This window comes from Pyrgilauda ruficollis, unplaced genomic scaffold, assembly GCF_017590135.1.
Source record: "Pyrgilauda ruficollis isolate IOZ18807 unplaced genomic scaffold, ASM1759013v1 scaffold142, whole genome shotgun sequence".
Lineage (NCBI taxonomy): Eukaryota > Metazoa > Chordata > Aves > Passeriformes > Passeridae > Pyrgilauda > Pyrgilauda ruficollis.
The window spans coordinates 791,986-819,109 of NW_024512766.1; the positions used below are offsets into that span (position 1 = coordinate 791,986).

General features: G+C 45.0%; 1 protein-coding gene across 1 annotated transcript; it reads right to left on the reverse strand.

Moving 5' to 3' along the window:
- Positions 1–3,694: 3,694 nt before the first annotated feature.
- On the reverse strand, positions 3,695–5,580 carry KCNA1 (potassium voltage-gated channel subfamily A member 1). Its single transcript, XM_041460346.1, has 2 exons — positions 5,428–5,580; positions 3,695–5,205 (listed from the first exon to the last, which is right to left on the reverse strand). The coding sequence occupies exon 2, from the start codon at positions 5,168–5,170 to the stop codon at positions 3,695–3,697; it is 1,476 nt and encodes a 491-aa protein (XP_041316280.1). The 5' UTR covers positions 5,171–5,205; positions 5,428–5,580.
- Positions 5,581–27,124: the final 21,544 nt, after the last annotated feature.

Here is a 27,124-nt window from a genome sequence, read left to right on the forward strand (position 1 = left end):
GAGCAGTGGGTGGTGGTGGGCGTGTGGGGAATGACTCCTTCTGCTGGAAAAGCTTTCTTCCCCTCACCAAACTAAAGACTGCAATATCCACTGGGTTCCCTGTCCAGCATAACGTGGGCGTCACTTCCAGGAGGTCCCTACCAAAGGAATTCTCTTGACTCTTTCAGAGAAGCACTACACTGGCCATTAGCTCATTTCCAGTCCTCTTCCAGTTACATAAAAAAAACCCTTAGAGTCCACGTGTGGCAAAAAGAAACATAAGGGCCAAAAGAAAAAAAAAAGAGAGATATATAAAAAGAAAAGAAAGAAATAAAGAAATAAAAAAAAGGATGCTTGCTGATAAGAACAGGCAGTTTGTTAAGTGCACCTTCAGGCCCACAAAGACATTTCAGCACTCATGTGTAAAGGGAGTAAGAACCTTGTTTTTGTTGTTTATTTTTTTGTGTCAAACTTGTCAAAAACGCATGCCTATGCTACATGAGGTTAATTCCTGTACTCCATATGGGTAGAGATCCTTTGCAGTGAGCTATAAATGGACAAAGCAACATTCAGGCTCCCCAAACCATGAGTTCTTATGATCTATCCCAGTCTCTTGACCAAAAATCGCTGCATGCAGTACTTTTCTCTGTGCATAAGCAGAATGATCATCACTATGCACATTAAATTAAGGTGTGCACACCCAGCTGGGGCAGAAGGTACCCATGTGAGGCCTCATCTCCCAAATGCATCCTTCTGACCATCAGTCCCATAGCACTGAATTTATTATTGCTGTTTAGTTTAGTCAGTTGGTGGTTTTGTAAGCTGAGTGCAGCGTTCAAGTTCATTTTGACATCAGAAGTCATATCATATGATTCAAGGGGTTGGGAAGATCAGGACCATTGGAATTTAATGGGGAGAGAGGTGTACAAAGGGCAAGGGTGTGAACAGGGGACAGGAAAGGAGCTTTACAATATCTACCTAGAAGATGTAATGCCCTGTTTTATCTGATGCTTTGCACTTCTTGCAGGAATTGGAGCTCCCTCAGTTCTTGATCTTTCTCATCACTAAGATTCACAGAAGTCACACAGTGAGAAATAAAGACAAGTCTTTCTGGAGACCTGGCAGGTCAAGCTTGTGCGTAACTGCAGAGTTAGAGTTGGTTTTTAATTCTAAGTGCTTTGATTTTATTTTATATATACATGTACCTGCATACGTGTGTGACACACACAGGAGCAGACATATATATATATATATATATATATATATATGTACACATATATACATATATCGGAAAGATAGGGGAGGAAAGGATCTGTACAGCGTGGAAGGAGATGTGTTCAACAGCAGTTGGCCACATGCTAAGTGCAGAATGAAGATCTTCAACTTTGTCCATTTGAAAAATTGAGATTAGTGCCTATACCTTCGTTCAGATCAAAGGTCATTATCTTCTAGGGCCTAGCAGTCAAGGCTGGCATGTTGCAGAAGATACCTTCTCCTAGCATTGCTTCCCTCACCAGGAAGATCAGGGACCAGGAAGAAGAACATGGCTCAAAGGCTGTGATATGATCTAAGATCTAAAAGAGGATGGAGCAGACAGGGATGGGAGGGCCCGGCAAAGCCTTTCCCATCTATCTGCTGGGCAACCTTAGAGAAAGAAGAGCACAGTCCTCCAGTCTGGTTGCCTGACTGGGTGATGCCCAGGCTCCCGTTCCTCCTGTGCCCTGCCCTGCAGGGACAAGCTGCCAAAGGGCTACCTCAGGGAAAGGAAGGGCAGATACAGTGATGGCAGTGATGCCTATATGAACAACCCGGGGAAACCTGAAGCCTCGCATGTACACAGCTAGGAGTTATTTGGCAGAAGCCAATGCAGAGCCCTGCAGAATCAGACTGGCTGGGGAAGGAAGGTATTCCATGGACACTGGTGGTCTCTGCCTGCCTCTTCTGCATGCCTCTCACTCACACTTGATCTTTCTATCCCTAAACCTTTACATGCTGTGCCAGTAGACAGCACAGGACACTTCTCACACACAGGACTGACTGACTCCTTGTCCTTTCCCTCGGTGTCTCTGATCCACTCAGTTCCTGGAGGCACTTTCAGCAGTTTTGTGGGGTGTAAGATAAAGGCACTGCGCAACTCTCTCAATCAGTCTGCTGGGTCTCTTCAGTGAGTTTTGGGGGGGATATGAAAAAGTCTCAACTGATGACTGCAAAAGAAACCAGCTGCTGCAATTCGGATGCATATAATAGACAAGTTTCATTTACATTCTGAGAATGCACCAAAAAGCATGCATCTGCACCTTTCATCTATAGAGGATACTAGGTTTTTAGCTGTTGCTATATATAACTTGATTTGTTAGTTTTCCATATAGCTTTCCCTTTAAGGGATGGGATATGTTCCTTTCCGACAAAGCCTGGACAAAAGCCAACGCATTTCCCTGAGCAATGCAGGAAAACAATCAGGTTTCTCTAATCAGTTCATTCAGGCCCTCAGCCTATCAAGTACATTTTTTTTTTTTTTGCTTTTATTGTTATTATTATTGTTGTTATTATCATCATCATTATTATTATTATTATCACTGAATTCATGCACTAATTAATTCAAGTTACACTTTAATCAAATAGGCCATAATGCTGAATATTTGAACATGCTTTGATCTCCAAAAGTTATTGTTCCCATTTGACTAACATATGCACTTAAATACAGTACTTTAAATTACTAGTCAACAATTTAATAAATTAAGGAGTGCACTTCTGGTGAATGCAAATCAAAAAGAAAAAGAAAAGAAATGAAAAAAGAGAGGAGAAAGGACCTATTTTTAGAAGACTCAGATCAAACGAAAGCTTATCTGCTATTGTCTGAGGTAACGTTTCAAACATGCGATCATAAAATAAATAGTATCAAATTCAAACATGCTTATATTAAACTCCATTGTGCTATCTTGCAACAGAGGGGCTTAAAGTTTTGTATCCAGTTCTGAATGAGGGGCGGGGGAAGGGTGTTTCTATCATCTGCATGTGAGAGGACTTAGCAGCATTGCAGATGTTTTGTCTTCTGTTTTGTTTGTTATTCTCCTTTTAGTATATTTCTTCTACGGACAGCAAAAGAGATCAGGCTTAATTAAGTTTTTTAATAAGGTGCTGTGTGGATCTGTAGGTTGGAAGGACGGAATCTTTCACAGAGGGGGCGGAAGGAAAATTTGCACTCCTTCATAAACACCACGGCAAATGCTTGCTGCAGGTTTTGGCTGATCTTTTTTTACTATTATAATCTGATGCACTTTCTTGCAACTGTGTAGTTTTGCAGAATATTTTTACTGGAATCCATGCATATGCTTAATAGCTCTAAAAACTGTCTTGTTTAGTTTAAGATAACTTTATCCAAAAAAAAAAAAAAAGAAAAGTAAAAGAAAAAAAAAAAAAGAGGAGATAGGAGAGGAAAAGTTTAGGTCTAGCGTCATAACGGCTTAAAACTAAACTAGTTCAAATGGTTATCATTTGCCAGGTGGAAAATGTTTTTTTGAAAATAAACAAAATTTTGTCTTTCATGGATCCTGGAAGCTTCTTTATCGCAGAGCAGAGATTTGCAATGCAACAATGCATTTACGAGGTAAATAAAGCATTCAAAGACTATCAGTAAAGCATCTACAAAGTGTGACTGTGTCACTAAAGTCTTCAAGCTGTGAGTGGGGATTTTGTTTTGGGTTTGTTTGTTTGTTTACACATCAGTCAGCAGCTTGCTTTTATTAACGCAGTTTTGATTGGCTACAGTGCAGTTGCCAGTTCTGAGATTAGCCTCTCTAAAATTGTCTATGCTATTATTCATATCCTCTTCGATTTCCATGTACTCAGATTTGCTGATTGTGGAGGAGCTGCGGCGACTGAGATCACTGTCAGATGCTAAATTAGGGGAGCTAACGTGAAGTAACTGAGCCTGTTCTTCCCCTTCTGTTTCTCGGTGGTAGAAGTAGTTGAAGTTGGACACGATGACAGGTACAGGCAGGGCAATTGTCAGCACACCAGCGATGGCACACAAGGAGCCTACGATTTTGCCTCCAATTGTCACAGGGTACATGTCACCATAGCCCACAGTGGTCATGGATACCACCGCCCACCAGAAAGCATCAGGGATACTTGTGAAATGAGACTCAGGTTCTTCAGCCTCAGCAAAATACACTGCACTAGAGAACAAAATCACCCCAATGAAGAGGAAGAAGATTAGTAAACCTAGCTCTCTCATACTTGCTTTGAGGGTCTGTCCCAAAATCTGGAGGCCCTTAGAGTGCCGGGAGAGTTTGAAGATTCGAAAGACTCTTACCAGTCTGATGACTCTCAGGATGGCCAAGGAGGTGGCCTGCTCTCCTTTCTGAGTCCCCTCCCGCTCGGCCATCTCAGTGCCCAGGGTGATGAAGTAAGGGATGATGGCCACAATGTCAATGAAGTTCATTATGTTCTTGAAGAAATCAGTCTTGCTTGGGCAAGCAAAGAAGCGCACCACCAGCTCAAAGGAGAACCAGATGATGCACAGGGTCTCCACAACAAAGAAGGGATCTGTGAAGATGTTGGATTTATAGACCTGGGTGGTGTTGTCAGTGCGGTGCACTGTGTACTCCTTGTCCTCCTTCAGCTCAGGTAATGTCTCTAGGCAGAAGATCACAATGGAGATGAGGATCACCATGACAGAGACTATGGCAATAACCCTTGCCGGCCCAGAGCTCTCTGGGTACTCAAAGAGGAGCCACACTTGGCGCTGGTACTCCCCCTCCGGCAAGGGTCTCTCCTCATCTTTAATGAATCCTTCATCTTCTCGGAACTTCTCCATGGCCTCCTCGCCCAGCTCATAAAATTTTATCTCCTCAGAGAACATGTCCAGGGGGACATTGACGGGCCGGCGGAGCCGTCCCCCGGACTGGTAGTAGTAGAGGATGGCATCGAAGCTGGGCCGGTTGCGGTCGAAGAAGTACTCGTTGCGCAAAGGGTCAAAGTAGCGCATACGTTTCTTGGGGTTGCCCAGCAGCGTGTTGGGGAACTGGGCTAAAGTCTTCAGCTGTGTCTCGAAGCGCAGTCCCGCAATGTTTATCACCACGCGCTCACAGCACTCGTGGTCGTCGTGGGCAGCGGGCTGGTAGCTATCCTGGGGATGGCCAGGTAGCGCAGAAGTCTCGTCCATGTTCTCTCCAGCCATCACGGTCATGGTGGCACAGAGGAAAGGGGACCAAGGGGCAGGGGAGAAGTGAGGGAAAGGGAGGAGGAGGAGGAGGATGGAGAAGCACAGAGAGACCCAGGGCGATTCAAGGGTGGGGGGGTTGAGGTGGGATAGGGAGCTTGAGGAAGGGGTGGAAGTGGAGCCTAAAGGATGGAAATACCCAAAAGGGGAAAAGAGAGATGGAATGAAGGGAGAGGCATCAGGGATGATGGGAAGGTGAAGAAAGAGGGAAGAAGTACCTTTAAGGGGGGGGCAGAGGGCAGGTAAGGTGAGGGGTCCTGTCCCCCACACCGGGAGGCTGAAGGTCTGTGGAGTGCACCCCCAGGCTGGGTTTTCCCTCCCCAGCTGTCTCCTTTAGCCTTTAACTCGATCCGTCCACGTTTCTCGCCGGCTCGACCATCGCTGCAGCTGCTGCCACGAAGCTACCACACACACACACACATGCACACGCACATACACATAAAATAAATAAATAAATATAGAAATAAATATATAAATCACGGGCTGGCTGGGAGGCGAGTCCTTGCAATGCCAACTCAGCAAATTTCCATCACCTGCCTCTTCCTTTCTCCCTCCCACCACCACCACCACCACTGCCCTGGTCCTCTCCTCTTTTGTGCTGGGGAGGGAGGGAGGGATGGAAATACTCTGCTTTGAAGGCATAAAGCTCACTTGCAGGATGGAGGCTGCCAGGGAGGAGAGAAACAGAATAAACCAGCCCCCAAGCCCCTCCACATACACACACACACTCAGGCGCAATGGATTGGCTTTCACATCAGCAGGAACATCCCGTTCTGCCCAATACAGCAGTACATGCGGAGTTCTACGCATTCCTACACATCCCCGGACATGCACCAAGGCCTCCGAGGCAAAAGGTGCCCAGAACTCATCGGGAGGGCTTCCCGGGAAACTTCAGCGGGGTCAGCTCCTGCAAGGAGTCTCCCGAGCACCGCGCTCCCCGCTGTGGAGACTCAGCTGAGCACTGACAACTTCATCACACCAACTGGGCGGCGGGGGGGAGATTAGGAGGGGGGGAGCATAGCATCTCCTCTCCTGCTTTGCAGCAGCTAAAGGTAACTGAGAGAGAGAGAAGGGGAGGGAGGTCGACATCCCAGACCCAAACCGTCCAAAATCGAGTGTAACATCGGCAGGGAGAAGGGGCTTTTCCTTACCTGCTCCGGGTGAGACACGCCGCTTAGGAGTAGGAGCCAGTGCCGGAATGCGTCAAGTCGCCTTGCAGCAGCATCCAAAAAAAGCCAAACCAAAACAAAAACCGCAGCGGCAAACTTAACCCTCCTCCTCCTCCTCCTCTTGCGCCCCTCTTTATAACGCAGCGATCGCTTTACAGGGCTGCCTGCGAGACACTGAAATATTCATACACTGTCTTAGGCTGCACCAAGGGCGAGTGGGTTTAATTAGTTTCTGCTGAGAACCGCAGTGGGGAGTGGGGGGTGTGCGTGGAAAAGAGTGCAAAGTACCTTTTCCAAAAGGCTTGAGTGAGTCAATATAAATCAAGGAGTCCTAGATAGCTGCTGGCTCTCCAGCTCTCTTCCCTTAGGACAGCTGGAAAAGAAGCCGGGCGCTGGGCAGCGGCGGCGCAGGAGATGTCAGAGCGCCGCAGCCCTGCAGCCGCATCCCCGGAGTCGGTCTTGGCTCGTCCCGGCAGCAGCAGCGGCGGAGGCAGGAGGAGGCAGGAGCTGGACGCATGTGGCGGGAGCGAGAGGGCTGCTGAATGCATAAGAGCGAGGAGCAAACTCGAGCCATTTCTTGACGCTGCAGAATCAGCAGAAACCTGAGAGCTCTTTGGTGCAGCTCGGGGATCGGGAGGGCGGGGGAGCCGGGGGCCGGGGCTGGCGGAGGAGGGAGGGATGCGCGCTGCCCCCAGGCCGGCCGCCCCCGCACGCTGCGCGCCGCGCCCCCGACGCAATGCGGGCGGCCCCGGGATGGGGCTGTGGGATGGGGCTGCGGAAGCCAGCGGGATCCTGGGCAGCCGGCAGGGGAGGCACGGGCAGCCCGGACAGGTGCGCCAAGCAGCCGCTTCCCGACGCGGCGAGGGACGGCGGGACAGCGCTCGGTCCCCCCGCAGCAGCTGCGGCGGAGCGGGGCCGCACATCCCGCACGGACTCCGGCCGCGGCCCCGGAGGGCGGCGGCTGCGCCCCCAGTGCCCGGAGCCCCCTGGCCCCGACCCCCGGCCCGCCTCGGCACCGACGGGGGCTGCGCAACCGGAGCCTCCTGGACATACTGGTGGAGGCTAAATCCTGAGCGGTGTGGATGGAATTGGGAGGGTTAATCGTCAGGCAGGGACAGTGCCCTTTCATGCTGCTTTATCCCACCGAATTCGTTTAATTGATGAATCACACAACTTCGAGATGGAAAAGACCCATTATGTCATCAGCTGGCCTCCCCTGCCAGCATAGGATTGTTCCCCACAGTATATGATCACTTACGTTATATAAAAGCCTGCTGCTCACTTTGTCAGGGCGGGAGCAGTGATCAAATACAACCCGTGCCTGTGTAATTTGAAGCACTCCAGAGCTAAATAACACCAAGTCTGTGTTTAACAGACCTGGTCTCATTAGCTTTCCACTGCATAATACATTATCTTCACTTAAGATCACCACCTTGGCAGTCCAAAAATACTTAACCACCTGACCTTCCTGGTGGTTTCTGTCTCTTCTTCCCTTCGCCTTATTTATGCCCATGTTTTGTTGTTTGGGGTGAGGTTTTTTGATGATGTTGTGGTTTATTTTAAATTTTTTTACTAGAGCAAAAACCATTCTAAAGTCCTCTACCCCTGGCAGTGCTGCAGTCACAGCTAGTTAGCATGCTGCATTCACCAGCCCTGTGGAAACACATATGCAAAGAAACAGATTTCCTGTCCAGCCTGGTACAACGGTGGGTTTGCTGTTGTTTGGTTTGTTTTGGCTTTTTTTCCAGTATCACATCTGCTGAAAGTTTTGTGAGAAACTTCTGGTGAAGTTGTGAGCAAGAGAAACATCTGTTTCTGCCACTCCTGGGTAAATAAATAAAACTAAATAAAAAGAGTCTTCTTCCATGAAAAATAAAGCACAATTCTGTCTGAAGTTCAGCAGCTCAGCATCAACACCCAGCCCTGGACCCTGCAGGCCTGGACCCTGTAAAAACTAAACCCTCCCAAAAAAAAGAAAGGCTGTCCCATCACCTAAACTAAGCAGCTTTTTCAACCCCTCGAGAAACTCAGTGGCAGCCTTTGAGTCAACATCATCTTATGGCAGTGAATTCCATACCTCGGTGGCACGGCTGGCTGCAGAGAACTCTGGGAGCTCTGCATTCAGTGCACTTGGAGCTGCTGAGCAGAAGGAGCTCTATGAGTGAGCGCTCCCCCACCTCTGGTGCAGTGCTTTGTTCCCCTGTCCCAGCCCAAAGGATGCTCAGGAGTGGGCTGAAAATTCAGCTTTAACAAGCAGAGGCCCAAGCTCTTTGTGCTGCTCTGCCCTTGGCTTTCTGTGGGATTGCAGACAAGGCTATACATTCTACTTTTGCATCTGGAAAACAGGACTTAAAAGTGCTTCCTTGGCCTGTCACAGCTCCTTAGGCTGCTGGTTTCTGAGAGCTGTCTTAGCACAACAGAACCCAAATCCTCATTGGGAGCTATGTGCACACCAGGCACAGAAATAAAAAAAGAGGGGTGATAGCAGCCTTAGTTTTTCCATTACAGCTAAAGAACAAACTGGGATATTGCTCTCCCCCATCCTTATTTTGAATAGCTTTGAACTGTGGGATTTCTCTTTGCAATCTAACTACCATTACTAACAAGCAGTCATGCTGGAAGGGAGGGATCTTTCTAAGTGGGCTATTAGCCACAGGGTCAATAAAATCTTGTTAAAGTACACAGACTAATGAGCAGTGTAACTAGGGTTTGCAAGAAGGTTGCATGTTACACATTATAGTGCTAAGTAGCTTCAATTAAATGTTGAGGAATGGAAGAAGAATCCAACTTGCTGCCAGATTCAAAGTCAGGCTGCTGCTATTTCCTACCTTACATTACAGAAAATGGCCAGCAGCAGCTGAACTGGTCATCCCCCCAAAGAGCCACACTAAGAAGTTCTCATCAGGAACAAAATTTTTTTGAAGGGAAACTAAAAATTGCAAAAAAACTTTGCAGCTTTTTCTGGTGGGAAGTCTGGTGGTACTGTTGTAATGAGAAAGAAGAGCATTTTCCTCTTTTTTTTTTTTATTTTTTTAAAGAAAGAGTTTTAGAAAGAAAGAGTTGAGATGTTGATTAAAAGTCCTTGTGTATTGTGAGGATTACAATAATAATTGTATTGAATGAATGTGAATCTGAAACAGGATTAAAAAATGAACATTGGCTTTACACAGTGAAACAGGCTTTAAACACTGTCACCAGGGAACCTGGAAAATCCTGATTGAAATCAATGGATACAGAAGCACAGTGGATTTCTGAGCATGGCCTCATTCCTATGAGTTTCTTGAGTGGCCCACACAATTTCTTCACCTGAAAGTGACATTTTGTGTGATAAAAACCATTGTGAAATCTAATGGCAAAGGATGTCCTGGTTGCTTGAACACTATGAATCCTCACAGGCACTGTAATCCCAATCTATCTAAACCTGGAAACCAATCTGGAAACATTATAGCTCCATTTTGAGCTGCCTAAAGCCACCAATGAGTTGTGCAGGTGTCACCACACACCTCATTTAATGGCCTTGGGAGGCAGAGGATAAAGTGAGATGTTCTGGCCCCAGTTTGCTGTGCAGAGGGTCTGTCAATTGTTCTGGTTCATGACATGGAAAGAGTCAACAGATTGAACCAAAGGTGAGCTTGTGGTGTTGACAGTTGGGTTTTCTTCCTTGAGGGCAACAAAGAATCCTTTAAAAGCTTTTAATCTTTTAACACTGATTTATGAGCCTTGCTAATATCCTTCAGTATTGTTATGCATTTTTTGTGACCAGCATAATCAAATCTCATGCTTCAAAGAATATTGATAGCTGATGGGAGATGACAATTACTTTGGTTCCCTCTTGTTATATAATTTCATTTTTTGTCCTGTTCCCTTTTAAAGCCTTAAATATGGGCCCTCTGGGATCAAAAAAACCAAGGAGTGGAACCAGTCCTGTTGCTACACAGAGGGAAGAGGAGAACTTGGGAATTATTCCCATGAAGAAGGAAGCAGAAACTGCCCTTACTCATATGATAGTTGTGCCATTAGGACCAGCCCGGAGAGAAAGGAAGTCCCTGCCTTGCCTTTACATCCCACATCACTGGCTTGGAAAGGTGCAAAGTGTGGCAATAGGAGAATGGCTGGGCAGGGAAGAACAGAAAATGTTCTGTATTAGGTTGGTGTTGAGCTTTCTTCTGTCCTCCTCTAAAGCAGTTATATAATCAGAAATGGAAACAAAGTGCCAATCCACCCCTGAACATATTCAGGTTTTTAACACACATTTTTTCTCAATGGAAGCCACTTTTGGCTCCACTCTTGGCTTCCCATAATTGGATGACTTAGTACAAGATTTTATAAAAGAACCACAGCAAGAATATGTTTATCAAGAGTGTTGCTGGCCACCAAGTGCAGAGAGCAGAAAGTGACCTTGCCCCGTGTCATGAGGGGTGAGCACCACAAAAAGCACCACTGTCAGAGAAGGGAACACCTGAGGAGGACAGAGCACCACCAGAGCAAGCACGTTCATGTAAAATCCCAGAACCAGTCCTTGCAGTGGGTCCTTGTAATACACGATCAAGAAGTCAGTTTTGGGAAGTCTGAGTTTGCTCCTGTGTGAGTTCATTTGCAGGATGATTCTACCCTATAAAAAATATTCTGACACATATTTAAACAAAGCCTCACCTCATATGGCATTGAGCTGACCAGGAGTGAATCAGAAAGCGGTGGTGTTTTTGAAACTAAAAGCTTTGTTAGGAAGTCCGAAGTTGAGGCTGAGTGGTGATGAGTGATAGAATCCCATAATCATAGAATGGTTTGGGTTGGAAGGGACCTTGAAGATCATCTCATTCCAGTGTCCCTGCCATGGGCAGGGACAACTTCCACTAGCCCAGGTTGCTCAGAGCCCCATCCAGCCTGGCCTTGGACACTTCCAGGCTGGGGCAGCCACAGTTGCTCTGGCCAACCTGTGCCAAGGCCTCACCATCCTCACAGAGAAGAATTTCTTCCCAATATCCAATCTAAACCTGCTCTCTGTCAGTGTGAAGCCATTCTCCCTTGCCCTGTCACCCCAGACCCTTGTCAAGAGTCTCTCTCCATCTTTTTTGGAGGCTCCCTTCAGGCACTGGAAGGCCCCAAGGAGGTCACCCCAAAGCCTTCTCTTCTCCAGGCTGAACAAACACACCAAAGTGTGCCTTAGGAACTCAAGGCATAACAGGATTCTCCCAGTGCTCAATTAATCTACCAGTCTTGCCATAGCAATAATCACAGCTACCCTATAAAATCAGAGCTGGGTTTAGCCCTAGCTGGGCTGCAAGGTCACCTGCAGCAGAACTCTGGGAACGCTCATTGACAGCAACCTTAGACTGCAGCAATGGGGACTTAGTGTTTATAGCAAGGATATTTTAAGGCCATTGGACAGTTGCAATCTCTTGATGAGCTGCCATGAAATATGGCACATTATCACTTGGTCTTGTGATAAAGGACACTGAGAATCCACTCACATCCATCACTGAGCAAGCCATGTGGAGGGAGAAGTCCTCATGGGCTTCATTTAACCTTCCCAAAAAGTGTTGCCTTATTGCTTAAGCAGGCTGGTGCCTGTTTCAAAAGCTGACTGCAGACCTGAAATTCAGGTTACAAAAACATGGCAGTCTGTTGGCACTCTCAGTGTTACTGAGGGAAAATTCCTGAAAAGGAAAGATGTAAAGGAGAGAGGTGAAGAGACCTACAGAGAAAGGAGCAGACTATACATCAGTGGCAGTAAGAAAGAAAAACAAGAGGTAGCTGCATAAAATGGGAATCTACGCTAATGCCAAACCAGGGTTTACAGGATTGAAGTCACCAGTCTTCAGCAGTAATAGAAGTGAGGCTCAATTAGGTGTATCAAATTCAAAACTGTTCAGTGTTTCTTAGGAGTCAGGGCAGCATCTTACGCTGGGTTCATGATTGTCTTTATTATAATTGACAGAATGTAATGCTGGAATCATGATCATGTGTGCTCCAGCAGAAACTAAGACATGCAGTGGAGGGATTCCCAGGTACCAAGGCAGTGGCTGAGGGCAGCTTCCACTGGAACTGGACGTGTTGAAGAAGAAGGAGCCCCAGCCATAATTCCAGACCCTCAGAACAGTATATTAGACGGAATGCAGATAAGCTGAAGCTTTCAGAGAGCAGTGACATCTATGAACTCTTCAGTGTTTCCAATTGTATCTCAAAAACCTTAGAGCCATGAAGGAAATGTCCAGAGCAAAAGCGGTGAAGGATTTCTAGTGGTTCGTAGAGAAGATAAACTACTAGATTCTTCTTTTTGTCCTCCTGCCTCTCAGGACACAAGTATTATTGAGAAATTATCGCACAGAGACAAGATTTGGCAGCAGTCAGGGCCCCATGTGATAGGGTAAAGGCAATCCAGTGCAGGGCATCACTCCCAAATCGCTATAAACCCCTGGAACAGACAGAGCCACAGAAAGCTTGGACCTTGCTGCAAAGTCAGCACCTGAAGAACTTCCTGGTGGAATGAGGTGCTGCTGCTCCTGCACAGGCGGTGGGATAATCCCAGTGTGTCACTTTGGGGCACATCAGAAAGATGCAGCATGAGCTCCAGCACAAGGAGAGCATGCTGAGGAAGTGCTGAGTGCTCCTGGAAGCTGTCTGGGTGCGATGATAAAGGCATGGAAACACTTTGTGAATGGAGTGTGAAGCTCTGCTGGGAGGAAGACGGAGCACAGGCACCGCCCCTCTCGTTACTAGGCAAAGAATTGAGTGTTTGTGTCTGTGTGTGTGTGTGCACATGTGCAAGATGGGGTTTTATTTAAAGCAGGACAAGCAGTAATCCCTGAGGATATAAGAGCTGCCATCAGGAAATGAATAACTTCATACCTAGGGATAGAGGGTGCTTTATTGGAGCTACTCCACTGGCCAGGCACCAATGTGCACTGCAGAGCTTGGTCAGGGTAAACACTGATCAGCTGAGATCTTCCTGCCATTCCAAGTCACCTTTGCAGATGATCATTTTATATGGCAGGAGATGGATGGTTGGCTTTCTGGGAGCTGGCTCTGGAGGAAGCTCTGACAAGAGCTGATTAGGAGAGGAGCAGTGCCTTCCCACTGTCTGACAGGCCTGGCATGCCCTGTTCTGACACGGCCTGTAGCACTCTGCAGCAGAATTTGTGCCATTCAGCACTTCACAGGCCAGATTTGAGCACCAGATGTCTTGCTATGGGTATCAAAAATGAAGAGGAGTGAGAGCAAAGCAAGTTAGCAGCATAAACAGTGCAGGGAGTGATAGTCAAAACAAGGCAGTCAGGAAAGTGATCCTTACCTGAGTAAGTTGGGATCCAGCAAAGCTTTTTCCCTAAGACTAAACAGGGAATGTCCAATGCATCTACTGAAGGACATGTGTAGAGGAGGGTGGATTGCAGTCCAGAAGCCAGGCTTTAGAAGCAGTTACACTAAACAAGAAACTCATAATGAAATGGAGAAAACAGAAGGTCATTTGCATCTGCTGTTCAGAGTGGAGAAGATATAAAGACAGAGAGCAGCAATACAGGTAAGGCCAAAGGAAAGCAGCTGCAGCCTGGCAGGGATCATAGGCAGCAGCTACAGTGGCAGGAGAGTGCAAAAGGAAGGCCAGAGGTAGCTGTAGAGCTGGGAGAAATGTCACGATGCAGCCTGAGCAAAGACCAAACCAGAAAACATCAGCACCAAGGTGTTTGCACAGCAGAGCTGCACTAGTAGGAAATGGGGTAATGTAAAAGATGTGAGGGCAACAAAAGCCTGCCATAAGGGGGTCCTTATCTCTTGGAGGGAGTCAGGATCTTCAGCCCCAGCTCTAAGCCTGTAGAAAGCCTGAAAGAATCACACAAGGAAAGGAAATGCTAAGCAGATAGTTCAAGTGTCTATGGCAGAGGGTTGGAAATGCTCCCTGCTACATTTGTCCTTCCCTGATGAGAATTCCCAGTGCAGGCTGCTCTGCATAGCTGCTTTGGCAGCAGAGCTTCCTCTTGCTTTATTTTCAGCATGCAGGGGAGGCAAAAATGCTTAACAGGGTGTGTTTCAAACATATACTTGCCTTAGAGCCCAAATTTAGATTTACAATTGCATGTCCTCTTTCAGGATCAGGGTTCTTGCTGACCTGCCTGCCTAGAATTCTTCTTGCCTGCTGGAGAGACAGCTCAAGTGAAGCAGAAGCAATTATTTACAGTAAAAGAAAGAACTTGAGTAAACAAAAACACTAGCGGCTACTGTATATTAAAGTGAAAGATCCAGATGCTTTGAAGCCTTGTCCCCAGGTGATTTTATGTGCTCCAGAATAATTCTAAGTCTTACCTAAAATGAAGGCAGCGAGGCACCCCTCAGACACTACCAGGTCATCAATGTCTCATCTTTCCTGTGCCTTGGGCATTGCTGTTGTTCCAGCTTCTCAGTCTTGTTTTTTTGTGTCTTGTTCTACTTTGTATCTGGCCAGGGTCTGTTCTGGACTCAAGAAGTTGATGACCTATTCCCTTTCTGGAGCTTCTTCTGTGCTGGCTGTGGCAGGAGTGTATGGTCCGCTTCCTGTTGTTTGCATTCCTTAAGCACTTTGTTAGATCATAGCTCTTGAGTTTTGAGCACCTTTTTTGATGATTTATTTTCACTTGAAGTCTCAAAATCAAGTCTCATGGTGTTTAAAATGCCGCTGAGTGCTTTGTGAGAACATCGCAGTAGGGCCATTACACTTCAGACAAATCTCTCCCTCCCTATGTGGCACCTTGCTGAGTTATTTACAAATCACTTGCCTTTAGAATTTCTAAAGCTTTTGTCCTGTTATGTCCCACTTTTCAAATCTTTGTGCATTATGTAGGAAAAGAGAAAGGACATCCATCACACACCTCCTGTCTGTGTCCAATTGCCTCAAGGCAGCAGTCAGCAAGTTAATATTCAATAGTTACAGCAGTATTTTCTGACTTCAGTGTCTGAGGACCGATCCCAGGATAATGATCCTATTGTACTGTGTAGCAGAGAAATACATTGATAGTGTGAGGCATGCCAGGAAGAGCCTTTCAACAAGGGACAGGCAGCAGTGAGCAAGGCAAGATGGATTTGCAGGGCAAAAATAACAGCACAGGGCAAAAGGCCTTGCCAGCAGCTACTTCCAAATGTTCTGCTAATAACAGTGCATGTGAGAGGTGAAGACATGCACTGGGATGCTCCAATTCTGAGCCAGAATATCAGACCACTGTTCTCACTCCATCTTACCAAATATCTGTTTTTCCTACATCCTGATATGCGCTTTGGAACAGGTAATCACTGCCAAAACCACATCCCCAAAGCAACAGAACCCTTGGCAGAGATCTCTGGGATGTGTGGCAGGAGCCAGCAAAACCCTCTCGTGGAAGGAACTTTGCTGTCTGCCTGAAACCTCAAGGTGATCCATGTTTGATCATTTGGATTCAGAGCCTGTCCTAATCATAATCTGTGATTTCCCTCATGCTTACTGATACAGTTTAAAAACCTAAACTGGTTGTTGTTCTTAAAAATATAAACTCTTTTACAGTTTAAAAACAAGAGGTGCTTGCCTCTGTCCTCACAAGCCAACATTTTACCTATGGAAATTGCCATGGCCTGGGTGAAGTGAAAGGAATCCTCACCTAGCTGCAAGGACAGGTAATACCCAACCATCCAGGCCTCCAGTGTCCTAGCATGTTTTACATATTGCAAGTCCATCCCTTTTCTCCTGTGAATGAATATGGATTTATTTAGAGTTGCCAAACTATGGATGGATTTCAGGCTCCCTTTGGAAAATTTTACCTAGACCTGCCTGAGGTCACTGTGTTCAATGAAGCCAACTTCCTGCAACAGCAAAGCAGTAGAAAAGTAATTATGACATTTTGTTTGATTGATAAAAAGAGATAGAAATATAATCATTAAGAAGTAATATCAAATGACATCTTCATCTGTAACACTATTTCTGTGTTTGAGTGTCTTGTATTGTGGGGAAAAGGCAGAGATTGAAAATGCATTAAATATAGCCGCTAAAGATGGTGAATGGCATAGGAAAAAAAAAAGAAAATGTGTGGAAATAATGTATTTCAACATAAACCAAATCCTTCTTTAATTGGTCTCTGAAATTTATTAAATTTATCACAAATCATGAGTAGTTTCAGGTTATCCCCAGCTGTGGACTTTTAGAGTTCATCTTGTAAAAAGATTCGATCACCCTTCTAACTCACAGGCATCTGTGACTGTGCAAATCTCATTGGATTGCTACCAGCTGGAAAATCAGAGAGTGGAGCAGAACTCTGACCTTTGTGCTGCAAAATCCAAGGAAACAATCAACTGAAGGAGATAAAGGAGAATCCTCCCCATTAAGGAGGAAATGGTACAGAAATCAAATTCACTTGTGCAAAGATTCACTTTGCCAGCCTGCCCACCGAGGCAAAGAGCTCCACCTACTCAGCCAGCCGCAGGGAGGATCTGGGAATTTTAACTTGGAGCATTAAATTAATCAGAGCACTGTTAGGAGTTAGAACAGGGGTTGCAGGGTCCATTTGCTGTGGAACCCTGTTTGTGGAAGAGCTGTAGGAGCAGACCAGGCTGCTCTTTCATTCTAGCCAGGGAAACAACAAAGACATCCAGGGACATTAGCTCTGAATAACCACAGAACAATCAAAGGACTTATTTCCTCACATAATATGAAAGTCACCACTGTATTGAGGACAAGCACAAGTCATATGTTCCCCTTAAGTCCTACTTAATCCCTGCTTTGAGGATTTAAAGAACGTTCAAGTGATTCATAAACCCTGTGTGTGTTGTCTGCACAAGAATGATTTTTACCCACCACAGAGACAGCTGAGCCATGGGAAATTCTGTTGTGGGTCTCATCAATGGAATAGTGCTGTTGTATTCAGGAAGGTGTGGCTGAGGCTCTATCTCACTTGCAGCTGTAGCTTTAACATCTGACATTCTGATAATCCGAATTTATGGTTTATGGTGGGCTTTGATTCCCCACAGGATCCTGAAAGTAATGTATGTGTCTTACTGGCATCATTACATATCTGGCTGGGAAAGTAAGTCAAGGAGAAGCTTTGCATCAAGAACAAGCCAGGAATAAAGGCAGGAGGTCTCTTCTGACTGACAGTTTATTGTTCTGAGCCAGCATGACCAACTTCCTGTTTTCTTAAAAAAAAAAAAAAAAAAAAGGATAGAAAAATATCTGCTTGTTTTCAGAGGATATGTCCAGCTGGAAAATGGGCTAAAATCAGGAAGATGGTGCCTAAATGTTGCTGCTTTTGAAGGTAATAATCAAACTGTGAAAGATGGTTTCAGATACCTTTTGCACAGTGTGTGGGAATTTATTTTTGCTTGCGTTTTTGGTTTATGCCTTGTTGTGGTGATCTGTTCTTGTTCCTCTTGCATATTTTTTCTGCAGGTTCCTTGGCAGTGGCTCCTGCATCTATCACAGCTCTGTTCTGCAGCACACAGCAGAAAGGAGATTATTCAGATCTATAGTTCAGTCAAATGACACTCCTTAAGATATTGTGTAAGCTTAAAAAGGTGAATTTATGCTCTGGCTTTCATACCTCTTTGTGCCCGAGACACTTTGATGTATAAAAATCTTTCAATAAAAGCAAATAAACACATACACCCACCACTAGCTGGGGCCATGAGCTCTGAGAGTTATTTTGTAGGGGGATTGATACCTTCATACCTCCTTTCTTAAAAGGAAAAAGAAAATTTAGAGACACTATTTACAAGGGCCTGAAGTGACAGGATGAAAGGGGATGGCTTCGCACTGACACAGAGTAGAGTTAGACTGGATATGAGGAAAAAATTCTGTGAGGGTGGTGAGGCCCTGGCACAGGTTGGCCAGAGGAGCTGAGGTTGCCCCATCACTAGAAGTGTTCCAGGCCAGGTTGGATGGGGTTGTGAGCAACCTGGGATAGTGGAGGGTGTCCCTGCCTATGACAGGGTTTGGAACTGGATGATCTTTAAGATCCCTTCCAAGCCCAGTCATTCTATGAGTCCCTGAAATTCAACCATGTTGCAAAAAGCAGAGAAAAACTGGTACTGAAAAGATACTGGAGACAAACTCTGGTTAAAGGGTAATCTTTTTTTCATCCACAGAATAAATCTTAAAACCTAGATAAAGTTGTAGATGCTGGATTCTAGTCCCAGAACCCTGGTTCTCATTTGTGACGTGTAGGAATGCGCCCCCTAATGACAGAGTGGCAAAACTAATCTTTGTCCCCCCAAAAAAGGAAAGAATACCAGAAGCTTCTTTCAACTCTCAGGTGAAAAGCCACCTTATAGGGCCTCAGGGACTTCACCAAACACTAGAGAACATCTAATTGGATAGAAGCCAAAAAAGTCCCGCCTGATCAATCAAGTAGAAAAGAACAGAACAAAAGAGAAGAGGGGCTTTTGTGTGAAGTGTTTCTACCAGGGGCAGACCTCTGTACCTGGCTCGAGTTTTTCTATTTGTTATTTTACCTTTTATTAAACCTTTTTTGTTTCTAACACAAGAAGCCATCCTGCTTATTTTATGCCCCCAAAGTAGTAGCTGAGCTATCCTTGGGTGTATTAAGTGTTTTTCTAGGGCTTATGATAACTGGTCTGGGACAAACAACTTAATAGTAACCCTCAGCAGCAGCAGCGTTAGTTTGGTCCACACATTTTTCTTCCCCTTCCCATCTTTGATCTTGCCTTTCCTATGCAGACTGTAGTCTCTGAGGAGCAAGAGTTTGCATGTCCATGTGATATGTAATTCAGGTGGCCCTGATCCTGTGCTAGTAGAAAAATATAAAAATCTCCAGTTTGACGCTCAGCAACACAGCTGGGAAGTTGGAGAGGGAGCAACAGTACTGTTTGTTCCCAATGGAGCATGACCTCTGGCTCTGTCCAGCTTTGATCACTAAAGAAAAGAAAGCTTTCCTGGGTCCTTTCATACTGCTTCTCCTGCTGTGCTGCTCTTTTTTGCTCCTAGAGAGTTCCCCAGCTGCAGCAGGAACTCCCAGCTCTCTGTCTCTGCTGGGGGGAAATGGTGCTCCCTGCCAGCAGGGTGCCTTGGAAACAATTATAAACCAGAGGGATCTCCTGTGGCATGAGGAATATTGCATTTACTCTGGATATTTAGCAAGAACTGGTGATCCAAAAAATTCTGCTTCCACTGCAGCCCTCCTTTCCTTCAAAAGCTCTCACAAGCTCTCCCCTAGAGCTCCATCTTCCATGCTGGAACACCTTTGGCTTTGCAGCAGATGGCAATGCAGCACTGCCCGCTGCCAAGATGAGCCAGTTCATTTTTCCATCGTCTGCATCTTACTCTGAAGCAGCAGAAAAAGAGGGAAAAAAACCCCACTTGGCAGCTGATCTGTGGCAGGTTATCTCCTGTTGTGGGGCTCTCAGCAATATGAGCACAGTGATTCAAATAACTCAGGAATAAGCAAATGGAGAAGTCCAGAGACAGCTGGCCCTTACTGACATGGTGGACCTGAAGAAAATCTACAGAGCCAGATACAATTCCAACCTCAGATTCCTAAACAGCTCAGATTTTCCTGGTGCTTTTCCCACCCCTTGCTGCAGCATTGAAATGGAACATTTTCTTGGCATTGTCCTTTCCTATCTGCTCTCTCCACCCACTTTCATCACGATGTGCCTCAGCATTAGCCTGGCTTTTGGGCACATGATGCTGTGGAATTAAAAGCTTGAGTTTATAGCAAATTAGTCCAATCAACTTTCAGTTGTGACAAAAACAAAAGCAACCTTCAAATGGGGAGCCAGGTATCACAGCAAGGAATGCACAAGATATCCGTAGGTAGATTTAGTTCAATTAAAAATATCCATTTTATTTCTCATTCCCTCTATGTGCTTTTAATAATTTCAGTAAAGGCAAATCAAGAGCTTTCAACTTGCTCAGGCCCACAGTGAGTTAAAACATGCCTTTTATGAAGGAAGAAGTTTCCAATTTTCTATTTTTTGGAGCTAAGTAGCATTTTCCATGGGTCACTGAATATCTTCAAAATAACACCCTAAGCTTTGTAAATACAAGCACAACCTTCCTTTCCCTCTGAAACTCTGAATCTCTCTTAGAAAATAAACAGGTATGGACACTTCAAGATGATGGTTCCTGTTCCAAGACCTGAAGAATTTTACAGAAATCCCTCTTCCTGCTCTTCTGCCTTGGGGCTGTGGCAGAAGGGAGCTGTGGAGCCAGATTCAAGCTCTTGGTGCACTGCAAAGCCACAGCTTCTGATGAATTTGCTCCTCACTGAGGATGCCAGAACAGTGAAGAAAAGGGTCAGGAAGTTCAGATACAGCCTCAAGGAGCAGCCTCCAGCAGCAGGTAAGTGAGTAGTACTAAAAGATAGAGAGCATCATCATTTTCCAGGGAGCTTAACAAAGTTTTCGAATAAAACAGCATTTCTGATACCACGTAGAGTAAATGCAATGCTCTGTTTTAAATCAAATTAGGCAAGGGATGCCAACATTTCAACATCCCCCCTGCAAAAAAATGTTTATACATTCAAAACAAATGAACAACAGGAAAAAAGAAAGGGATATGAAAACATCATATCTAAAATGTGCCTTTCATCTTCTTGTGTCAGGTTCTGAATTATTACAGATCAGCAGTGTGCTATCCTGCTGCATACTTGTGAAACATCCATAAGAAATTTTTGGTTTTATTTCAAAACAAAACAAAACAAAAAACTCCCTGCAAACTATTTCAGCTAAGTCCAAGGGATCATTTTGTATTTCTAAATGCACAGAAAACTCAAGTCACTTGCAGTTAAAATTACGTTTCCCAACCCAGTGTCATTCATTTAGGCTCTGCAGTGTTTTTGCTGAGCTGTGCTGGAGTTTTAACTCCTGTAAATCAGGAATTTCATGCCCATGCTTATCTGTGCAACAGAAATAACAGGCAGTAGTGTGTACCTAGAAAAAACTGATCTAGTTGAGAAGTTTAAGTTGATTATCTTGGAGCACAAACCTGAGAAGTTAAGGAAAGAGAGGGTTTTCCTGTGCTGCTTTTACTATGGGTGAAGCAAGAGCAGAAATTCAGGTGGACAGATGGAGGTGCATTTCAAAGCACAGCAGTTAAACTCTCCAAAGCTTCCAGAGTTCAACAGTATTTTATTTTCCTGAGCTGCAAGAACCTGCTGGACACAGAAGTCCCTGGATGAGTGAACACAAGCATTGGCCATCTGAATATAGTTAAAAAGACAGTGCAAATTACAGGAAGATATGCTTCAGTAACGGTGTCTTAGATAAGACTCAGTGAAACAGCAAAGTGTGGACAGAAATCTGATGGTTAATCCTAAAGATTTATTTACTTAGTGCATCAAGGATTGACACAGTTCAGACACCTCCTAGATCCTTAGAGACAGGTATTTTCCTAAATATTTATTGGTTTTCAGACACTGAACTTCTGTCTTCAGCTACCATTGTGCAGTTGTGGGGTTTTTCCCCTTAATCTTAAATCTGTTATCCCAGAGGTGCTACCACTATCCCTGATGGGCTCAGCCATGGCCAGTGGCAGGTCCATCCTTCAGCCATCTGGAACTGGCTCTGTTGGACATTGGGGGAGCTTGTCACCCCTGCTACCAAAACTGTGCCCTGCGAACACAATGCACCCCAAAATGAAAATAACCACAGTGAAAAGTTGGATATTTTTCTCAAACCTCCTCTGTGTATTTTCCAAGCTTAAATGAAGCTGATTTTAGAATATTACCTGTTCAAGGTAAAGCTAGGAATAGCTTCCCTGCCAGAAGCAATTCGTGCTAAGTGCGTTCTTTCAATGCAGGGCTGGCCTTTAGGGAACTTCTTGTGTAACGCAAATGTGCAAAGATGGATGTGGAAATAAGAAAAATCCTTTCACACAGGCTCTTCATTTGAGCTTTCTCATCCATAGAGAGCAAGGGTGCAAAGTTCAGTGGCCTAAACTTAAATTGTAGCTTGGAGTATTTTGCTGTGTTAATATTTTCTTTCTGTGACTTTCCCAAGTAGATGTTATATGTCAAAATATGATCCCAAACAGGCTTATTTGCTTCAAAGTGTTACATTTTGCTAGCCAGGATTTCTTCATAATTTTCAATCTAAACCTACTCTTGGTCAATGAGAAGGCAATGAAAGTTGTGCCAGGGCATCCTACTGTAGAGAAGATTACAAAATATGTAATGTAATGTTTATCCAGCCACAGCCAAAATAACACACTTTAATTCACAGGGCAACTCACAGCACCACTGTGGGATGACACAAAAGTGGTGAAGATGGTAACTGTAGAAAATTCAATTCCTACTGGTTTACTAGGAGAGGGAACATGAAGAGGGATTATTTACCAGGACCTGGAGTGACAGGACAAGGGGGAATGGCTTCACACTGGCAGAGAGCAGGTTTAGGTAGGATATTGGAAAGAAATTCTTCCCTGTGAGGGTGCTGAGGCACTGGCACAGGTTGCCCAGAGCAGCTGTGGCTGCCCCATCCCTGGCAGTGTCCAAGGCCAGGTTGGTTGGGGCTCTGAGCAAGGGGTTGGAACTGGATGATATTTAAAGTTAATTCCAACCAGTCTGTGATTCTGAGAAAGTGGTTCCAGGTGGTAGAACTACATCTGCCCACCACCCCCTCAGGCCATAATTTGAATGAAACAACACAGGTCAAACATTGCTTTAGCCTTTTGCTCTTTGGATAATACTACCAGCTCTCCCAGACTTGAGTGTAAGGAGCTTAGCTCTGCAGCATTATTGTGACTAATCTCATCAGAGACTGCTGTGGCAGCCAGGCTCCCCTGAGACAGAAGATGGGGAGGATCTCAGAATAAGGGAAAGGCAGATGGGGAAGCCCCGCATAAATAATAAAGAATATGAAATAAACATTCAAGAGCTCAATGAAAATCCCAGATTAAAAATAAAACAAAAAACCCATGTCTAGTCTCAGGCCGCTTTGCACCTAAAAATATCAAAATCTTCATAGACTGAGGGAATGTAGATCTGTATCAGAAGAATCTAATGTGGGCATGAACCTATATGGCACAATTCCTGCTATACTTTCCATGAGTTTAAAATCTTTTTTACACTTCAGAAATGCTATATTAGTAGTGGCAAATTCACCAAATAATGTGACTCCATCATCCTGAAAATTAGTTTATCCTCAACCTCAAGGCAGCAAAGTACCTTAAGAAAAGATTAATTAGAACAAGGCTTTCTTTTTATTTTCTATCTCTCAGGGAAAAAAAAAAAAAAATCACCTGGCTGGAAATAATAGAATGATTAGAGATGATGTCTGGCTTAGACTGTGAGGAAGACCCATAAAGCTAGGACATTTCAGGTTTTCCTGTGGCTTTCAACAGAGACCAAGAAAGAAACTTGTACCCTGGAAAGGGCCAAAAGGATAGATCTGGCCCAGTGGAATAGATGGGAAGAGACCCTGGGCAAGGTTATGAACTTCCAACAGAGAAAAGTGTATTGCTGGGAATCTGCTGTATGTGTTCTGTGGCTACAAGCTTCCAGAGTCATGTAAAATGTGCTTTCTTCAGTGACTTTGATTTGTATGCTAGGAACTCTCCTGTTAAGGCAGCATTTTCTTAGCAAAAAAAAAAAAAAAAAAAAAAAAAAAAAAAAAAAAAAAAAAAAAAAGAAAAGACAATCTCATGGAAAACTTGGGTTTCTGGAAGTATGTAAGCACTGAAAAATGATAGTCATGAAGCCTGGACAAAATTACATCATGATCTCAATCCAGAGATTAGCCTGTGTCAGATCTGTTGCAAGGCATGTCAGAAGAACAGGGAGAGCTGGCTGGGAAAACATAAAGTTGCCTGAAAGAATACATATTTTCCACTCATATCTCCCCACCCGTCCATTCATTGATCTTGTGCACACCCTAACAAGATGTGCTTCCAGCTTCCTTTCTTTCCCCCTCACACATCAATCCAGGCAGTTACTGGACATGATAATTGTAGTAAGCTCTTAAATCCCAATAAATACTACCAAGCTGGCTACTCAGAGGCTTCCGTGCCATCGACTTTTTAATACAGTAATGATGATTAGACTGTATTGCATCTGAGTACTTTTAGAGGTCTACCTCTTGATTAGACTTAGGGAGAGGGAGGAAATACTGTCAGAAATGGGAAGGAGACATTTCAGCCTGGAAAGAGGTTATGTTTTCAAATTCTGACTTTCAGTACAGTGGCAGACTAATAAACATGTAGAGGCTCCTGGTTTTAGGCTCTGGTGTTCTTTCAGTGACAGAGAAGTGATGCCTCTGCTGCTGTGAGGTCTCTGGAACATCCAGTGCTGTGGAAACTTGGTTTGTCACTGACTAACCCATGTCCTGCAACACAAGCTCAATTTCTTAGGCTGTACTTGCAAAAGGGCCAAAAGCTTGGCTTGCTGCTCAGGTTGCGCCCAAATTCCATCGCCCAGCATTGCCAGTGGAAATGCCAAAGGTTTTCATTACCACGAACAAAATCAGAACGAGGGTGGGCGGCAGTGGAAACAAAACCAGGGATGTAGCACCTCTACCCGCTTGTTGGCCAGGCATTGCCTTAGTTATATGCCCCCTCTCTCCATCCCACCTGGGCTAGAAAAATCATGCAGCTCCCTGCACAGGTCACCATAAAGTTTAGGAAACACAAACTAGTTCCTCTTCTGGCCTAAACTCACAGAGCTCAAACAGCTCTGGGAAATGCCTTCCGAATCTCAAATTTCTCATGATTGAGAACGTACTCAGAGCCCTTCTTTCCAGCACATCTCACAAAAGGCACCATTTAGTTTTGCTGCCTCAAGAACTTTCTATTCTACAGCAGCAGCAGCAGAATGGGACCAGGATGAGGAGGTAAACACACAAGAAAAGTGAACATTTGGCAGTCCAAATGGCTGAAAGGTGAGGAAGGGATCCTGGCACATGGTGAGTCAAGAAAAAAGAAAGTCAATAGCCAAGAAAAAAATCCGGGAAGGGTTGATACAACTGCACATGAGAGGAGTATGCTCTGGGTGGAGAAGGGTTGCAGGGGACCAGCAGCATTGCAGAGGCTATGAAATCTCTAGAGGACTATGGGTGAGTGGAGTGAAACAAGGCTCATCAGATCCTTCTCCTGAATCCAGTAAGTGACTCTTACAGAATCTGGATATCAACAAATACATCACAACCAGGTGATTTACTCCATTTTGGTTGCTGTAAGTGCTGTGAAGTTCTGTATACAGCAAACAATGATTCACAAAGGATGAGTAAGGCCCAACAGTCTGTGGCAAGAGCAGTGGAAACCTGCCAAGGCCATGGCAGTCCATGTGTTCTGTGTGTCACAGGATGGAGTGACATGCCAATCCCTTTTCCTGCTTATTTTCCATTGAAGTTTGTCCAGACTCCTGGCCAGAATCAAGGCCCATTGGATGCCCAGGTCATTTTGTACCAAGACACAGCTTCTGGTTCTGGGCAGAATTGCTTCTGAAGGGCAAAAATAAAAAATATCGTCAGTACTGTAGCTCTTGGTACGAACTGAGGCTCTGTTCTGTATGACACTGAGGAGGGCACAATAAGACTTTAGACAACAACCAATGTTCCTGACTAGGAACAGCAAATGTATATGAGAGGGGACAAATGAAAGAGGCCAAAGATATGTCAGCTGAAGAGGAAATCAGTTGAAGGGAGCAGTCTTAGTGTCCTCTGCAAACTGCAATTCAAAGGCTTTATCAGTGAGGATATAAAAAGGTAGATTTTGATACTGAGGCTATTCCATATGCCTGCTGACTCATTTATAAAAAGAATGTTTATGTTTCTAGTGCTTTGAAATGTTTTATACCTTCCAGGCCATGTTTATTTGTTGCTTGGTATCCCTACTCACTTCCACTGACACTAAATACACACAGAAAAATAGCTATCTTTATAAATTCCAGCTTCTCCCTCTGTGGAAAACTCCCAGAGCAGGATATGGCAGCTGTTTAGCAGCCCACAACACCCCTGTGCACCACTTCAGGGTGCATATCCCCATATCCCATTGCCATTGCAAGATGAAAGCATAGATGCTTAGGCTATAATTTACCACACTGAAGTTGAGCAGTAAGCTAAGATTAATTGCCCTACAACACTTGAGAAAAGTGTAATTGATCTCTTAGAGAGCATGAGTGATTAGGAGACGGGTTTGTGTCACCAGGAAGGTAGTGCTGTCAACACCACAGTGTCCTCTAACAATGCTCACAGGGCACCCCTTCACCCAGCCTAGTGAAATGGATCTGCTTCCCACATTTGCTAGCACCTTATAAAAATGGACCTAGGCTGATTCCATTGCCTTTTGTGTTGGTCACAACCAGAGGAACTGCTCAAATAGGGATTCATACATCTCAAAATAATCCATTTCCTGCTCCTCCCAAAGTCAGGTAATGCCGCTGTCCCCATTTCATTACACCCGAGTCAGAGCTGCAGTAAATTGCCTCAAACACCAGGAACTGCCATGGTGCTGCATCCAAGGTGATGAAGCCTGAACCACTAAGGATATGGCAAACTGAGATCAAAGAGTCACAGAATCATAGAATGGTTTGGGTTGGAAAGGGATCTTAAAGATCATCCAGTTCCATGCCCCTGCCATGAGGAGGGACAACTTCCACTAGCCCAGGTTGCTCACAGACCCATCCAACCTGGCCTTGAACACTGCCATGGATGGGGCAGTCACAGCTGCTCTGCCCAACCTGTGCCAGGGCATCACCATCCTCACAGGGAAGAATTTCTTCCCAATATCCAATCTAAACCTGCTCTCTGTCAGTGCGAAGCCATTCTCCCTTGTCCTGTCACTCCAGACCCTTGTCAAGAGTCTCTCTCC